This window comes from Camelus dromedarius, chromosome 17, assembly GCF_036321535.1.
Source record: "Camelus dromedarius isolate mCamDro1 chromosome 17, mCamDro1.pat, whole genome shotgun sequence".
Taxonomy (NCBI): Eukaryota; Metazoa; Chordata; class Mammalia; order Artiodactyla; family Camelidae; genus Camelus; species Camelus dromedarius.
In genome coordinates this window covers 48,736,937-48,750,941 of record NC_087452.1, presented here as the reverse complement: position 1 = coordinate 48,750,941, position 14,005 = coordinate 48,736,937, and the positions used below count along the sequence as shown (strand labels likewise).

The 14,005-nt window shown below is 56.3% G+C and overlaps 2 protein-coding genes across 2 annotated transcripts in view; both read left to right on the top strand.

Moving 5' to 3' along the window:
* The first annotated feature begins 2,356 nt into the window (after positions 1-2,356).
* On the top strand, positions 2,357-8,656 carry LOC135323304 (double homeobox protein 4-like protein 4). The gene is made up of 5 exons (XM_064496124.1): positions 2,357-2,381; positions 4,101-4,255; positions 6,098-6,212; positions 7,123-7,277; positions 7,775-8,656. The coding sequence occupies exons 1-5, from the start codon at positions 2,357-2,359 to the stop codon at positions 8,654-8,656; spliced, it is 1,332 nt and encodes a 443-aa protein (XP_064352194.1).
* Positions 8,657-11,234: 2,578 nt separating this feature from the next.
* LOC135323303 (double homeobox protein 4-like protein 4) overlaps positions 11,235-14,005 on the top strand; it is a 6,300-nt gene continuing 3,529 nt past the window's right edge. The window contains exons 1-2 of the mRNA XM_064496123.1: positions 11,235-11,259; positions 12,979-13,133. Of these exons, the coding sequence (XP_064352193.1) occupies positions 11,235-11,259; positions 12,979-13,133 (180 nt within the window). The remainder of the gene's footprint in view (positions 11,260-12,978; positions 13,134-14,005) is intronic.

Here is a 14,005-nt window from a genome sequence, read left to right as displayed (position 1 = left end):
ACAGTCGAGCGCTGCGTACATTGCCTTGATCCAATAAACCTGGCTTGGAACTCAACGCAAAGTCTTTGGCTCTGTTTTGGTCCCCTTGTAGTCTGTGCCCCAGCATCCATGCCACTCCTCACAGATTCACCATGTCCCCCTTTGCCTGGGACTGGATGGGAAGGGGGTCGGGGTCCCTTGATAAGAAGCCAGCTTCTACTTGCAAGCTAGATTCTCTTGGAAACCCTACAACAATGAAGCACCGTCACTGGGATTCTGGGAGCAAGAGAGCTTCCATTAGGGCCAGTACAGGGGAGCACCGTTACACAACTCTCCTAGCACTTTTCTTGGTTCCCAGATTATAGCCAGATTATTATCAGCAGGGCTCAAATTAACCAAGGTGCTGGGGATATTAGGCAGGCAATCAATCTCTCTCTCTCCCTCACGCCCTCCATCCCTACCTCCCTCTCTCACTTGTCTCCTTCTGCCTCTCTCTTGTTCTCTCTCTCCCTCTCCCCCTGTCTTATGGTCTCTTTGCCACAAACACTTACAGCGCACACACAGCCACACAAACACACAAGCATCGTTTGAACCAAGTGCTGCTATAATTAGACTCATCCCCAAATGTTGCTGAAGAAGCTCGTAGTCTCCATCTCAGTGCACATGGCTGAGTTTCATGAACCAGGGTGGCAAAGGAGTACACTAAAGACGGCCCATTATGTGTTTTGGGTTTCCATGTTTCGAGGGTCTAGGGCCTAGGCTCAGCTAAAATGTCAGATGGGTTTGTAGGTTCCAGCCAAATTTTCCTTCCTAGCACAGCTGCGCCACCATCCTCTAGGACGCTTTGGAATTCCCCTTCTGCTTCTCCTGCTCCTCCTCCTCCTTCTTGTCCTCTGCTCCCCCTCCCCTCCCCCTTCCCACTCCCCTCCCCCTCACCCCTCCCCTCCCCTCCTCATCCCTCTCCCCACACCCCTCCCTTCCCTCTCCTCCTCCCCAGGTATTCGATTTTGGAAAACACACCCTCGCTTCCCATCTCTATCCTACTGGGTCCATCTTGGCTGAGGCGGGGCTATCGTTGCACTCCCCAGCGTTACTTGAGTTATCTGTCTCTTCTCCCAAGTTGTGGTGCCGGGCCCTCCTTTTCAGCTCTGGTTTCTTGCCTGAATTTCCCGGACTCATGCCTGCCGACCGGAGAAGGAGTGACCGTCTACAGATTCTCTGGTTCCATGTGTTTTCACCATCAAACGATTTTTCCTTGCTTCCCTTTTGGCGGCTCCAGCAGGGAAGTTCGCTTGGGAATGCATTCCGTTTGCGTGGGCCGGATTCCCGACAGCAGAGCTCCCGATGCCCGTTGGGCATGAGTCCTTGGGGCTGCTGGACAGCTTCTGACCTGGGTTGACCTGGGAGATGGCCCCAGGCGAGTGAGGGCAGCTCCCCGCTCCCCTCCCCCTCCCCCTCTTCCCCTCCCCCTCTTTTCCCCTCCCCCACCCACTGTTGGGACGTGCATTCGACCTGGCTTCCCTGGGAGACAGGCTTGCCAAGAGAACTGCTTTGACGTAGCCGGGTGTAGCTGACACGTTTCGGCCTGGATAGACTTCAGGGGACCGGACCCTCATCAGGCCTCTCTGGAAAGGCTTTGAAGATGCTGGCAGACAGGAGGGGCAACCTAGCCATGTTGGGTTCGCCCAGGACAAGCCTCGCACTTCGAAGCCACCTCCTAGTGTGGTAGTGGGGTCTGCCCCTTTCTTCATGCACTCCCTGGCCCGTGAGGAAGGGGGCGGGCTGCAGATGACAGCTGGAAAAGTTTCCAAAGTTTGTGACCGAAGAGCATGACCCGTGTGTCGAATCCTGTGTCCGTCGGTGCATTCAGCCTTCCTATTGGAATGAGCGGGTCCTCAGCCTCCAGTCAAGGAAATGCCTCAGGCCTGGAATGCAATGAGGTCCAGGAGATGCCGAGGGAATTGGGAAGTAGACACCGGGAAGCTAGGCCCTCCACACTGGAAAGAACACTGGGGCCAAGCCTTGTCACCACGAACCCAGGGTTGGGGAAAGCCAGGGAGAGCAAACACTGCGTGGAACGGGAAAACGTGTGAAAACCAGAGAGCCCTGGAGCCCATTCAGCCCGGGGAATGGAGGATGCCAGGCTTCCAAAGAAAGGTCCTTGCTGGCCTCCGGATTTGCCTTTCAGTCCAAGTCCCCTAACATGGACACATGGGAACACTTCAAGGTTCTCAAGGTGGAAGGGGGGGTTGGGATCCCGAGGCAGCGATTTCCATAAATAGGGGCGGGGCGTGCCCGATCCCTTGATAAGGCCCGTGCTCCCGGGAACTCCACATTTGGCCAGCAGCCTCTGTGCCGGACGGGTGTCTCTCCGGCCATGGATGACTCACGCACGCCCAACGGTAAGTAGACATCAGCACCTGGGCTCTCCTTCTGGCTCATCTGAAATGCATTCCTGCCCTCTCAGGGATGTGGACGAGTGGAGAAATGGCCCCCTGGGACTGCAGGGATGGCTCTGGCTGGACTCTGTGTAAGGAAGCCATTGGGCCAAATGATTGAGAGAGTGGCTTGGGTAGTTCTGTTTTTCCTTTCCTTTTTTTGTTTTTATTCATTGATTTCTTTGGCCCTGTTGAAATTGACATGGGAGCGGTAGCCCTGCTGCCCACCCACAGCTCCTCTGTGAGAAGTCCTGACGTGCAGCTGCACAGAAAGCTGCAGCCGTTGTCCAAGGCTTCCGATCGCATGCAGCGCATTTCTAGTGGAACACGTTAGGACATTTGAGTTGGTGGTGTTGGTACTTTCTCGCTGTGGTTTAGCAGCTCCCTCTTGCCTTGAGTTCCCTGGGAACAGGTCCGTTTCTCTGCTGTCCCTGGAAGTAGTCCACACGCAGGATACCCAAGAAGCACGGCAGGTCATAGGTTCCCTTGCCACCAAACTCAACACTAGGGCTCGGGAGGCACTGATCCCAGAAACCCTTGACTTGCCTCCCACTCGACTCCAAAGTAGGGAGTGGAGACTGGGGGCAGGGGCGGCTGGGGGCGCATGTGGGGGTGGGGCTTTCTGAAGGCAAAAGCCCCAAGGCCAGGCTACCGTGTGCTCCATGACTTCTGTCCGAAGCAATCTCACTGGAGCTGGCAAGGAGGAAGGGTGCTTGTGAAGGAAGCATCGCTTGGGGTGCGCAAGCCGTGCCTTGCGTCCTTCCAGGCAGACACCTTGACACCCTAGTTTGGCAGCTGGCAGTGGCTAGCGGGGAATTCCTTTGTCGGGAGGGCTGATGTTCTAGAGTTTGAATACACTTCAGGAAATCCAAGTCGTCCCAAAGCCCGGGACGTGCCCGACACCACGTCGGGCTTTCCGCAGAACGTGTGAACAAGCACAGTCCTATTCCTCTGCATCACAGAGAACAAGTGTCCACTAGGACAGGGCTCTATCACTCCAAGCTTTCCACAGAGAAAAATAGCACGCACACAGCCAGTCCACATGACACGTTGACGTCCAGGATGGGGTGCTCATCCTCTGTGGTGTCCCAGCCCAGGCATCGTCAGAATCAGGGTCGGGGCACGAGGGCCACAATGTGGGTATCCGACACACCCTACCCACGTGTGGCCGTGCTTGGCTTGATTTTCAAGTAGTTCAAGCAGGTGTGCCATGGGTGTGTGAGGAGCCGCAAGGCGGGCTCTTCTAGCTGGCCTAAAGTTCGAGGTCCGTCCTGCCAGGGGTCATCCTGACATTGCACGGCCGGCAGCCGGCGGCCGCGTCCCCTGGGTGGGAACATCTTCCACCCATTTGGAACATGACCCTGTTGCCCTAGGTCTTCCCAGCTGGTTGGTTTGTAGTTCTCTGGGCTGCCGGTGAGTGGGTGGTAGATCCCAAGAACATGAGCCACCTCATCTTTGCTACTTGGCCTAGATGGAAGGCCCAGGGTCACCCCTTCAGCAGGGCTGTGTGTGTGCTTCCGTTAGATAGAAAGGGACGGTCATCTGTGCACTGGGGTCTACTCCCCCCCGCCTCCCGGACACAAAAAGCAGCCTGGTGTGGCACCACCCGTCACCACCACACACCGCCGTTGGTGCAGCCGTACGGATTCCCTCTCAGACGTTTCCCCCTCTTGTCTTTGGCAGGCCCACGCCCAAGTGGACAGCGGAGAAAGAGGCTGGTTCTGAAGCTCAGTCAAAAGGATGCTCTGCAAGCCCTCTTTCAACAGAACCCCTACCCTGGCATCAAGGCCCGAGAGAGCCTGGCCCGAGACCTGGGCATTCCCGAAAGCAGAATTCAGGTAAATGTCAGTCTCGGGATTCCTGTTCTCTCGGGTTCCGTGTCCAGATGCCACCCGGCCCGAGCCGAGTGAGTCCCAATTCCAGGTCGGGGAGCTGGCTGCCGAGACTTAGCCGGGCTTCGTCTCTCGTGCGTTGGGAGGAACCAAAGATAAGCCAGCCAGCCTCAGGGAAAAGGGGTGTCCTCTAACGAGCCTCTGTGCTGAAGGGTTTGTACGTGGTTTCCGAGCCCAATATGCAATTGGCTACAGACACTTCGTGGTGGGGTGCACGCTATGGAGAGGAGCCGTCTCCTCCCCTTGGTGCTCCTGGTCTGGGTGCTGGAGGCAAGCCTGGACTCCACTCCCGGCTAGGAATGGCTGTCCTTTGGGAGAACAGGACCTGAGGGAGCTGAGTGGCCCTTGGTCCTACGGGAGGTCAAGAATCAAAGCCGAGGGAAAGAGGGTGCGTGAGGCTGCTTGTGCCAGGGGGTTCGGTCCTTTCTGGCTCACCTCCGAGGCGCTAGCGGTGCTCAAGGCTTCCTGTCTGGTCAGGTGGGAGAGGAGCCCTGAAAGGGGAGAACCTTAGGAGCAGGAGCACTGTGCCTGCGGCCTTTCAAGGGGCACTAAGACGTGTAGGCTTCCCTTACTGAACTGACTGGCAGGTTCAACAAACTGCCCACACAGCCCCATCAGAGATGCCTAAAAATGGACACACACATGCCCACACCCTCACCGACACCCATATCTACCCCGATGGCCACACCTCCACCAACCCCAACCCCACACCCCTGCCACCCGGCCGTCCCCCAAGCCTCACACGACCTCACCCGACCTCACTCGGCTGCACCCTACCCTTCACCATGCCGCTCCACTCCACTCCACTCCACTCCACTCCATCCACACCTAACTCTGCATTTGATTCTTGGGTAACGAGGAAGGCAGCATGTGGCTTCAATGTTGGAGACAATGACACAGATTTGAACGATGGGGATCGGGTACCTAAGAGCCTCCAGACCTGGAAGTGGCAGGACCTTGCCCTCCTAAGAGTTCCCTGTCAAGGAGTCTTTTCCAGGCAGCATGGGGTTTTCAGGAGTTCGCGCGCCTTCAGGGAATTTTGGACAAGAGCACTCACCTATGCGTGGTGTGTTAGGAAAGGGTGCTGTCCATGGGGCCAGGAGGGAGACAGAGGAACATTCCTCAGGCACTGAGCATGGTCAAAAAGGAGGCACAAAGACTCAAAGGGAGCCAGTGAGAGAAACAACAGAGAGAAATGGACACAGAGACAGAGACAGGGACTGAGAGAGAGGAAAAGAGAAACAGGCATAAACAGGTAGACGGACAGAATCGGAGACTGAGACTAACAGGCCAACAGGGACCATGGCAGGTGACAGGAATGGAAAATGTCAAGAGAGACAGAGAGCTAAACAGAGAGAGACAGAAACGGACAGCAAGAGAGATGATCAGACAGAGTGGGTTGGGGGAGGAAACGAGGGATATGGAGAGGAGAAGAGAGAGGGAGAATATCAGCAAGCCCTTTCAGACTGACTTTGGGAAAGCAAACATTGTCTCCTGCCTCACGTGTTTTTTGTCTTTGGATTCCAGAGGGAGGATGGCAGGGGATATGCTGATTTTCTTCCGTGCAGAGTGTTTTCTGGAATCCTGTGCAGTTCTTCCGAGGTGAAAGCCATAATCTGTGGCAAGTCCAGTCCCTTTGGGTGCTGAATACTTCCACTGGGGGCACATGGAGTCTAGAGTTTGTCCACTCCTTGGCTTGTCTGTTTGTTGTGTTGCGAATCACTGTGATAGCTCTTGAAATCTGTCCCTAAGCATTTGAGTGACAGGGGTTTTACTCCTTCTACTTAGGTTTGGTTCCAAAACCAACGAAGAAGAAGCCTAAGGCAGAGCCGACCGCCGTCGGGGAACATCTTACCAGACGGGCAATCGCATCCTGTGCACGAGCCTCAGGCTCTGACGCAAGGTGAGTCCCTGGCTTTCCAAAGGCATTTTCCCATTAGGGTTCCTGGAGACAGATTCATCTCTGAACGTGGGTGACAAGTAGTCAGCAGAGAACCCTTAGGAGAGGAAACAAGCCTATCTGGGCCTTGCCCTGCTAGTGCTCACACTATGAGCATCATGGCCCTGTTTGGAGGGTGGGGTCTTGCATGGCCAGGAAGCCTTTCAACCCTCTGGTCCTGAAACTGTCCAAAGTGCAGAGTTCCCTTCTCTTATCCACTCACAAAGATTTTCCTCGGGCTCCATAGCAAGATTCGTTCCAGAAGTGGCCCATCAGGGCTTCAGAACACTCCAGAAAACATGCTGGGAACCAACCAAACAGCAAACTAGAGAAACAAGCAAACAAACAGTCAAGCAAGAAATAAAATTTTAAAGTGAATAATTAAAATGTAAAATGGAAACTGTGAGTGTGTGTGTGTGTGTTTGTGTGTGTGTGTGTGGGTGTGTATGTGTGGATGTGTCTGTGTGGGTGGGGGAATGCATTGTGCCTGTGTATACTTCTACATACACATGATAATTCACTATAGACATAGCGATACATATATGTATATAAAACTATATTTGTATAGATTAACTATCTTTCTATCATCTATCGATCTATCATCTATCTATGTAGATCTATACCTAACTATGTCTCAATCTCTCTCTCTCTCTACCTCTCACCTATCTATCTATCTCTCTATCTATCTATCTCTCTATCTATCTATCATCTATTTATCTATCTATCCATCTATCTATCTATCTATCCCTCTATCTCTCTATCTTTCTATCTACCTACCTATCTGATATGCCATTTCCTCCATATGGCAGAATTTGTGTGCACTGAATGTGAAGTGGGCTTCATTGTCCTGTCTTCTTTGTTTGTGCTCCTCTAGATGGCCGCCCAAAAGAGGCCGGGAGAAAGCGCACGTTCATCTCACCCTCTCAAACAGGGATGCTTGTGCAAGCCTTTGAGAGGGACCGCTTTCCTGGCATTGCCACCAGGGAAGAATTGGCTCGTCAAACAGGACTTCCCGAACCTCGAATCCAGGTAAGGTCTCAGTAGGTGGAAGATGGTATGTCCCAAGGCGGGAGTGCCGTTTTCCTCCCGCGCCAGTGCTGGATATACGTAGGCACTGCTGATGGTTTTGGATGTGTGGGTGGGTCATTGGGGGGTTGGGGAGAGGAATGGGGCTTGTAAGTTTCCCCATAGACATTCACTCAGGTGCCTGACCTGAAGGCATCCATTTCCTGAAGGGGACGGAGCAGAGGAGGTGCCGGACAGCCTGGGAGGGGTCCCGACAGTCTAGCCAGACAGCGAGGGATCTCTCATGGAAGCCAGGGTTCCAGTGTGGCCCTGATTTGGCCCCTCATTTTGCAAGGACCTGGGGACTGGCAAAGGTCCCATCACCCTGGGTCAAGGCCTATCCGAAGGCAGTGTTTTTGCCCGGAGCCTGTCAGACCAGGGGTGCTGGCATGGGGTTTGCAAGGCGACGTGGGAGATCGTGCTTCTGATGTACCTGTCTCCCTTTCTCTCATCTTGCCTAGATATGGTTTCAGAACCGGAGAGCTCGGCACCCGGAGCAGAGCAGAGGGGCGCCTGCCAAGGCCCGGGCAGAAGACCCCGATGCCAGACCAGCCCCGACTGTCCCATCGGACCAAAGGCCCCCGCCCAACATCCACAACAGCGCTCATCAATTGCCTCCAACTGATCCACTGGACAGCTTCCGGTCCCTTGCCGCTGAAGCCCCTCCTCTGGCCCCAAGCTTCTTTGTGCCTTGTGTTCCCCGTGGTGGCTGGGTGGGCCAGCCTTTGATGCTCCTGGTGGTCCAGCCCGCCCCGGCTTCGCAGGGAGCAGAGAACCCTCCACATCCGGGAACAGACCCCGGCGGCACCACAGCAGGGCCGAGTCCAGGAGGGGGTCTCGCACCCATGCCCGCGGCACTCACGCCCTCCGCCCACGGAGGGGCCTGCCCGCACAGCAGCCTGCACCCTGGCGTGGCAGCACGCCCTCAGCCTGTCCCCCGCAGCGCTCCTCCACACACCGGGCAGCATCCGGCTCAGCCACGCAGCCCCCACGCGCCAATTCTGCAGCCCGAACAGGCCGAGACACACCTGTGGCAGCAGCAGGCCCCATCGGATCAGCTCACGTGTCCTCCGCTCCAACCGCAGCCCCAGCCCTCGGGCGCCAGAGGCTCAGGGAGCCTCTTAGATGAACTCTTGTCAGACGCCAGCCTTCTGGAAAAGGCACAACCTTTCCTGAGCGACGGCACCCCGGAAGAGGGACTTTGGCCAACCCTGGAAGAACCCCTCAGTGACGACGAATTCCAGGCCCTCCTGGACATGCTGCCAGGCTCGCCAGGGCCTCAGGAAAGCCTTCGGTCGAGCCCAATTCAGGCCTCCTTCCCTGGGATGCCGAGCCACGGCTGAGAAAAAAGGACGAGGAACCAGCCACACTCCTAGGGCTCGGCAGCAAGGGCAAGGCGCCCAGACTGCGGGCGCCACTGCGTGGCCTCCCTCAGCCCTGCCGTGCTCCGCGGGCGCTCTCGGGACGCACGGGCACCAGGAGGGGCATCCTCCCTGATGTCGGAAGGGATGCTAGCATGCCAAAGGACAAGAATACCGCCCAAGTCCTCTTGGCTTGGAGGTCGATTTGCGGGTTCTCTCTGACATTGCCTTGATCCAATAAACCTGGCTTGGAACTCAACGCAAAGTCTTTGGCTCTGTTTTGGTCCCCTTGTAGTCTGTGCCCCAGCATCCATGCCACTCCTCACAGATTCACCATGTCCCCCTTTGCCTGGGACTGGATGGGAAGGGGGTCGGGGTCCCTTGATAAGAAGCCAGCTTCTACTTGCAAGCTAGATTCTCTTGGAAACCCTACAACAATGAAGCACCGTCACTGGGATTCTGGGAGCAAGAGAGCTTCCATTAGGGCCAGTACAGGGGAGCACCGTTACACAACTCTCCTAGCACTTTTCTTGGTTCCCAGATTATAGCCAGATTATTATCAGCAGGGCTCAAATTAACCAAGGTGCTGGGGATATTAGGCAGGCAATCAATCTCTCTCTCTCCCTCACGCCCTCCATCCCTACCTCCCTCTCTCACTTGTCTCCTTCTGCCTCTCTCTTGTTCTCTCTCTCCCTCTCCCCCTGTCTTATGGTCTCTTTGCCACAAACACTTACAGCGCACACACAGCCACACAAACACACAAGCATCGTTTGAACCAAGTGCTGCTATAATTAGACTCATCCCCAAATGTTGCTGAAGAAGCTCGTAGTCTCCATCTCAGTGCACATGGCTGAGTTTCATGAACCAGGGTGGCAAAGGAGTACACTAAAGACGGCCCATTATGTGTTTTGGGTTTCCATGTTTCGAGGGTCTAGGGCCTAGGCTCAGCTAAAATGTCAGATGGGTTTGTAGGTTCCAGCCAAATTTTCCTTCCTAGCACAGCTGCGCCACCATCCTCTAGGACGCTTTGGAATTCCCCTTCTGCTTCTCCTGCTCCTCCTCCTCCTTCTTGTCCTCTGCTCCCCCTCCCCTCCCCCTTCCCACTCCCCTCCCCCACACCCCTCCCCTCCCCTCCTCATCCCTCTCCCCACACCCCTCCCTTCCCTCTCCTCCTCCCCAGGTATTCGATTTTGGAAAACACACCCTCGCTTCCCATCTCTATCCTACTGGGTCCATCTTGGCTGAGGCGGGGCTATCGTTGCACTCCCCAGCGTTACTTGAGTTATCTGTCTCTTCTCCCAAGTTGTGGTGCCGGGCCCTCCTTTTCAGCTCTGGTTTCTTGCCTGAATTTCCCGGACTCATGCCTGCCGACCGGAGAAGGAGTGACCGTCTACAGATTCTCTGGTTCCATGTGTTTTCACCATCAAACGATTTTTCCTTGCTTCCCTTTTGGCGGCTCCAGCAGGGAAGTTCGCTTGGGAATGCATTCCGTTTGCGTGGGCCGGATTCCCGACAGCAGAGCTCCCGATGCCCGTTGGGCATGAGTCCTTGGGGCTGCTGGACAGCTTCTGACCTGGGTTGACCTGGGAGATGGCCCCAGGCGAGTGAGGGCAGCTCCCCGCTCCCCTCCCCCTCCCCCTCTTCCCCTCCCCCTCTTTTCCCCTCCCCCACCCACTGTTGGGACGTGCATTCGACCTGGCTTCCCTGGGAGACAGGCTTGCCAAGAGAACTGCTTTGACGTAGCCGGGTGTAGCTGACACGTTTCGGCCTGGATAGACTTCAGGGGACCGGACCCTCATCAGGCCTCTCTGGAAAGGCTTTGAAGATGCTGGCAGACAGGAGGGGCAACCTAGCCATGTTGGGTTCGCCCAGGACAAGCCTCGCACTTCGAAGCCACCTCCTAGTGTGGTAGTGGGGTCTGCCCCTTTCTTCATGCACTCCCTGGCCCGTGAGGAAGGGGGCGGGCTGCAGATGACAGCTGGAAAAGTTTCCAAAGTTTGTGACCGAAGAGCATGACCCGTGTGTCGAATCCTGTGTCCGTCGGTGCATTCAGCCTTCCTATTGGAATGAGCGGGTCCTCAGCCTCCAGTCAAGGAAATGCCTCAGGCCTGGAATGCAATGAGGTCCAGGAGATGCCGAGGGAATTGGGAAGTAGACACCGGGAAGCTAGGCCCTCCACACTGGAAAGAACACTGGGGCCAAGCCTTGTCACCACGAACCCAGGGTTGGGGAAAGCCAGGGAGAGCAAACACTGCGTGGAACGGGAAAACGTGTGAAAACCAGAGAGCCCTGGAGCCCATTCAGCCCGGGGAATGGAGGATGCCAGGCTTCCAAAGAAAGGTCCTTGCTGGCCTCCGGATTTGCCTTTCAGTCCAAGTCCCCTAACATGGACACATGGGAACACTTCAAGGTTCTCAAGGTGGAAGGGGGGGTTGGGATCCCGAGGCAGCGATTTCCATAAATAGGGGCGGGGCGTGCCCGATCCCTTGATAAGGCCCGTGCTCCCGGGAACTCCACATTTGGCCAGCAGCCTCTGTGCCGGACGGGTGTCTCTCCGGCCATGGATGACTCACGCACGCCCAACGGTAAGTAGACATCAGCACCTGGGCTCTCCTTCTGGCTCATCTGAAATGCATTCCTGCCCTCTCAGGGATGTGGACGAGTGGAGAAATGGCCCCCTGGGACTGCAGGGATGGCTCTGGCTGGACTCTGTGTAAGGAAGCCATTGGGCCAAATGATTGAGAGAGTGGCTTGGGTAGTTCTGTTTTTCCTTTCCTTTTTTTGTTTTTATTCATTGATTTCTTTGGCCCTGTTGAAATTGACATGGGAGCGGTAGCCCTGCTGCCCACCCACAGCTCCTCTGTGAGAAGTCCTGACGTGCAGCTGCACAGAAAGCTGCAGCCGTTGTCCAAGGCTTCCGATCGCATGCAGCGCATTTCTAGTGGAACACGTTAGGACATTTGAGTTGGTGGTGTTGGTACTTTCTCGCTGTGGTTTAGCAGCTCCCTCTTGCCTTGAGTTCCCTGGGAACAGGTCCGTTTCTCTGCTGTCCCTGGAAGTAGTCCACACGCAGGATACCCAAGAAGCACGGCAGGTCATAGGTTCCCTTGCCACCAAACTCAACACTAGGGCTCGGGAGGCACTGATCCCAGAAACCCTTGACTTGCCTCCCACTCGACTCCAAAGTAGGGAGTGGAGACTGGGGGCAGGGGCGGCTGGGGGCGCATGTGGGGGTGGGGCTTTCTGAAGGCAAAAGCCCCAAGGCCAGGCTACCGTGTGCTCCATGACTTCTGTCCGAAGCAATCTCACTGGAGCTGGCAAGGAGGAAGGGTGCTTGTGAAGGAAGCATCGCTTGGGGTGCGCAAGCCGTGCCTTGCGTCCTTCCAGGCAGACACCTTGACACCCTAGTTTGGCAGCTGGCAGTGGCTAGCGGGGAATTCCTTTGTCGGGAGGGCTGATGTTCTAGAGTTTGAATACACTTCAGGAAATCCAAGTCGTCCCAAAGCCCGGGACGTGCCCGACACCACGTCGGGCTTTCCGCAGAACGTGTGAACAAGCACAGTCCTATTCCTCTGCATCACAGAGAACAAGTGTCCACTAGGACAGGGCTCTATCACTCCAAGCTTTCCACAGAGAAAAATAGCACGCACACAGCCAGTCCACATGACACGTTGACGTCCAGGATGGGGTGCTCATCCTCTGTGGTGTCCCAGCCCAGGCATCATCAGAATCAGGGTCGGGGCACGAGGGCCACAATGTGGGTATCCGACACACCCTACCCACGTGTGGCCGTGCTTGGCTTGATTTTCAAGTAGTTCAAGCAGGTGTGCCATGGGTGTGTGAGGAGCCGCAAGGCGGGCTCTTCTAGCTGGCCTAAAGTTCGAGGTCCGTCCTGCCAGGGGTCATCCTGACATTGCACGGCCGGCAGCCGGCGGCCGCGTCCCCTGGGTGGGAACATCTTCCACCCATTTGGAACATGACCCTGTTGCCCTAGGTCTTCCCAGCTGGTTGGTTTGTAGTTCTCTGGGCTGCCGGTGAGTGGGTGGTAGATCCCAAGAACATGAGCCACCTCATCTTTGCTACTTGGCCTAGATGGAAGGCCCAGGGTCACCCCTTCAGCAGGGCTGTGTGTGTGCTTCCGTTAGATAGAAAGGGACGGTCATCTGTGCACTGGGGTCTACTCCCCCCCGCCTCCCGGACACAAAAAGCAGCCTGGTGTGGCACCACCCGTCACCACCACACACCGCCGTTGGTGCAGCCGTACGGATTCCCTCTCAGACGTTTCCCCCTCTTGTCTTTGGCAGGCCCACGCCCAAGTGGACAGCGGAGAAAGAGGCTGGTTCTGAAGCTCAGTCAAAAGGATGCTCTGCAAGCCCTCTTTCAACAGAACCCCTACCCTGGCATCAAGGCCCGAGAGAGCCTGGCCCGAGACCTGGGCATTCCCGAAAGCAGAATTCAGGTAAATGTCAGTCTCGGGATTCCTGTTCTCTCGGGTTCCGTGTCCAGATGCCACCCGGCCCGAGCCGAGTGAGTCCCAATTCCAGGTCGGGGAGCTGGCTGCCGAGACTTAGCCGGGCTTCGTCTCTCGTGCGTTGGGAGGAACCAAAGATAAGCCAGCCAGCCTCAGGGAAAAGGGGTGTCCTCTAACGAGCCTCTGTGCTGAAGGGTTTGTACGTGGTTTCCGAGCCCAATATGCAATTGGCTACAGACACTTCGTGGTGGGGTGCACGCTATGGAGAGGAGCCGTCTCCTCCCCTTGGTGCTCCTGGTCTGGGTGCTGGAGGCAAGCCTGGACTCCACTCCCGGCTAGGAATGGCTGTCCTTTGGGAGAACAGGACCTGAGGGAGCTGAGTGGCCCTTGGTCCTACGGGAGGTCAAGAATCAAAGCCGAGGGAAAGAGGGTGCGTGAGGCTGCTTGTGCCAGGGGGTTCGGTCCTTTCTGGCTCACCTCCGAGGCGCTAGCGGTGCTCAAGGCTTCCTGTCTGGTCAGGTGGGAGAGGAGCCCTGAAAGGGGAGAACCTTAGGAGCAGGAGCACTGTGCCTGCGGCCTTTCAAGGGGCACTAAGACGTGTAGGCTTCCCTTACTGAACTGACTGGCAGGTTCAACAAACTGCCCACACAGCCCCATCAGAGATGCCTAAAAATGGACACACACATGCCCACACCCTCACCGACACCCATATCTACCCCGATGGCCACACCTCCACCAACCCCAACCCCACACCCCTGCCACCCGGCCGTCCCCCAAGCCTCACACGACCTCACCCGACCTCACTCGGCTGCACCCTACCCTTCACCATGCCGCTCCACTCCACTCCACTCCACTCCACT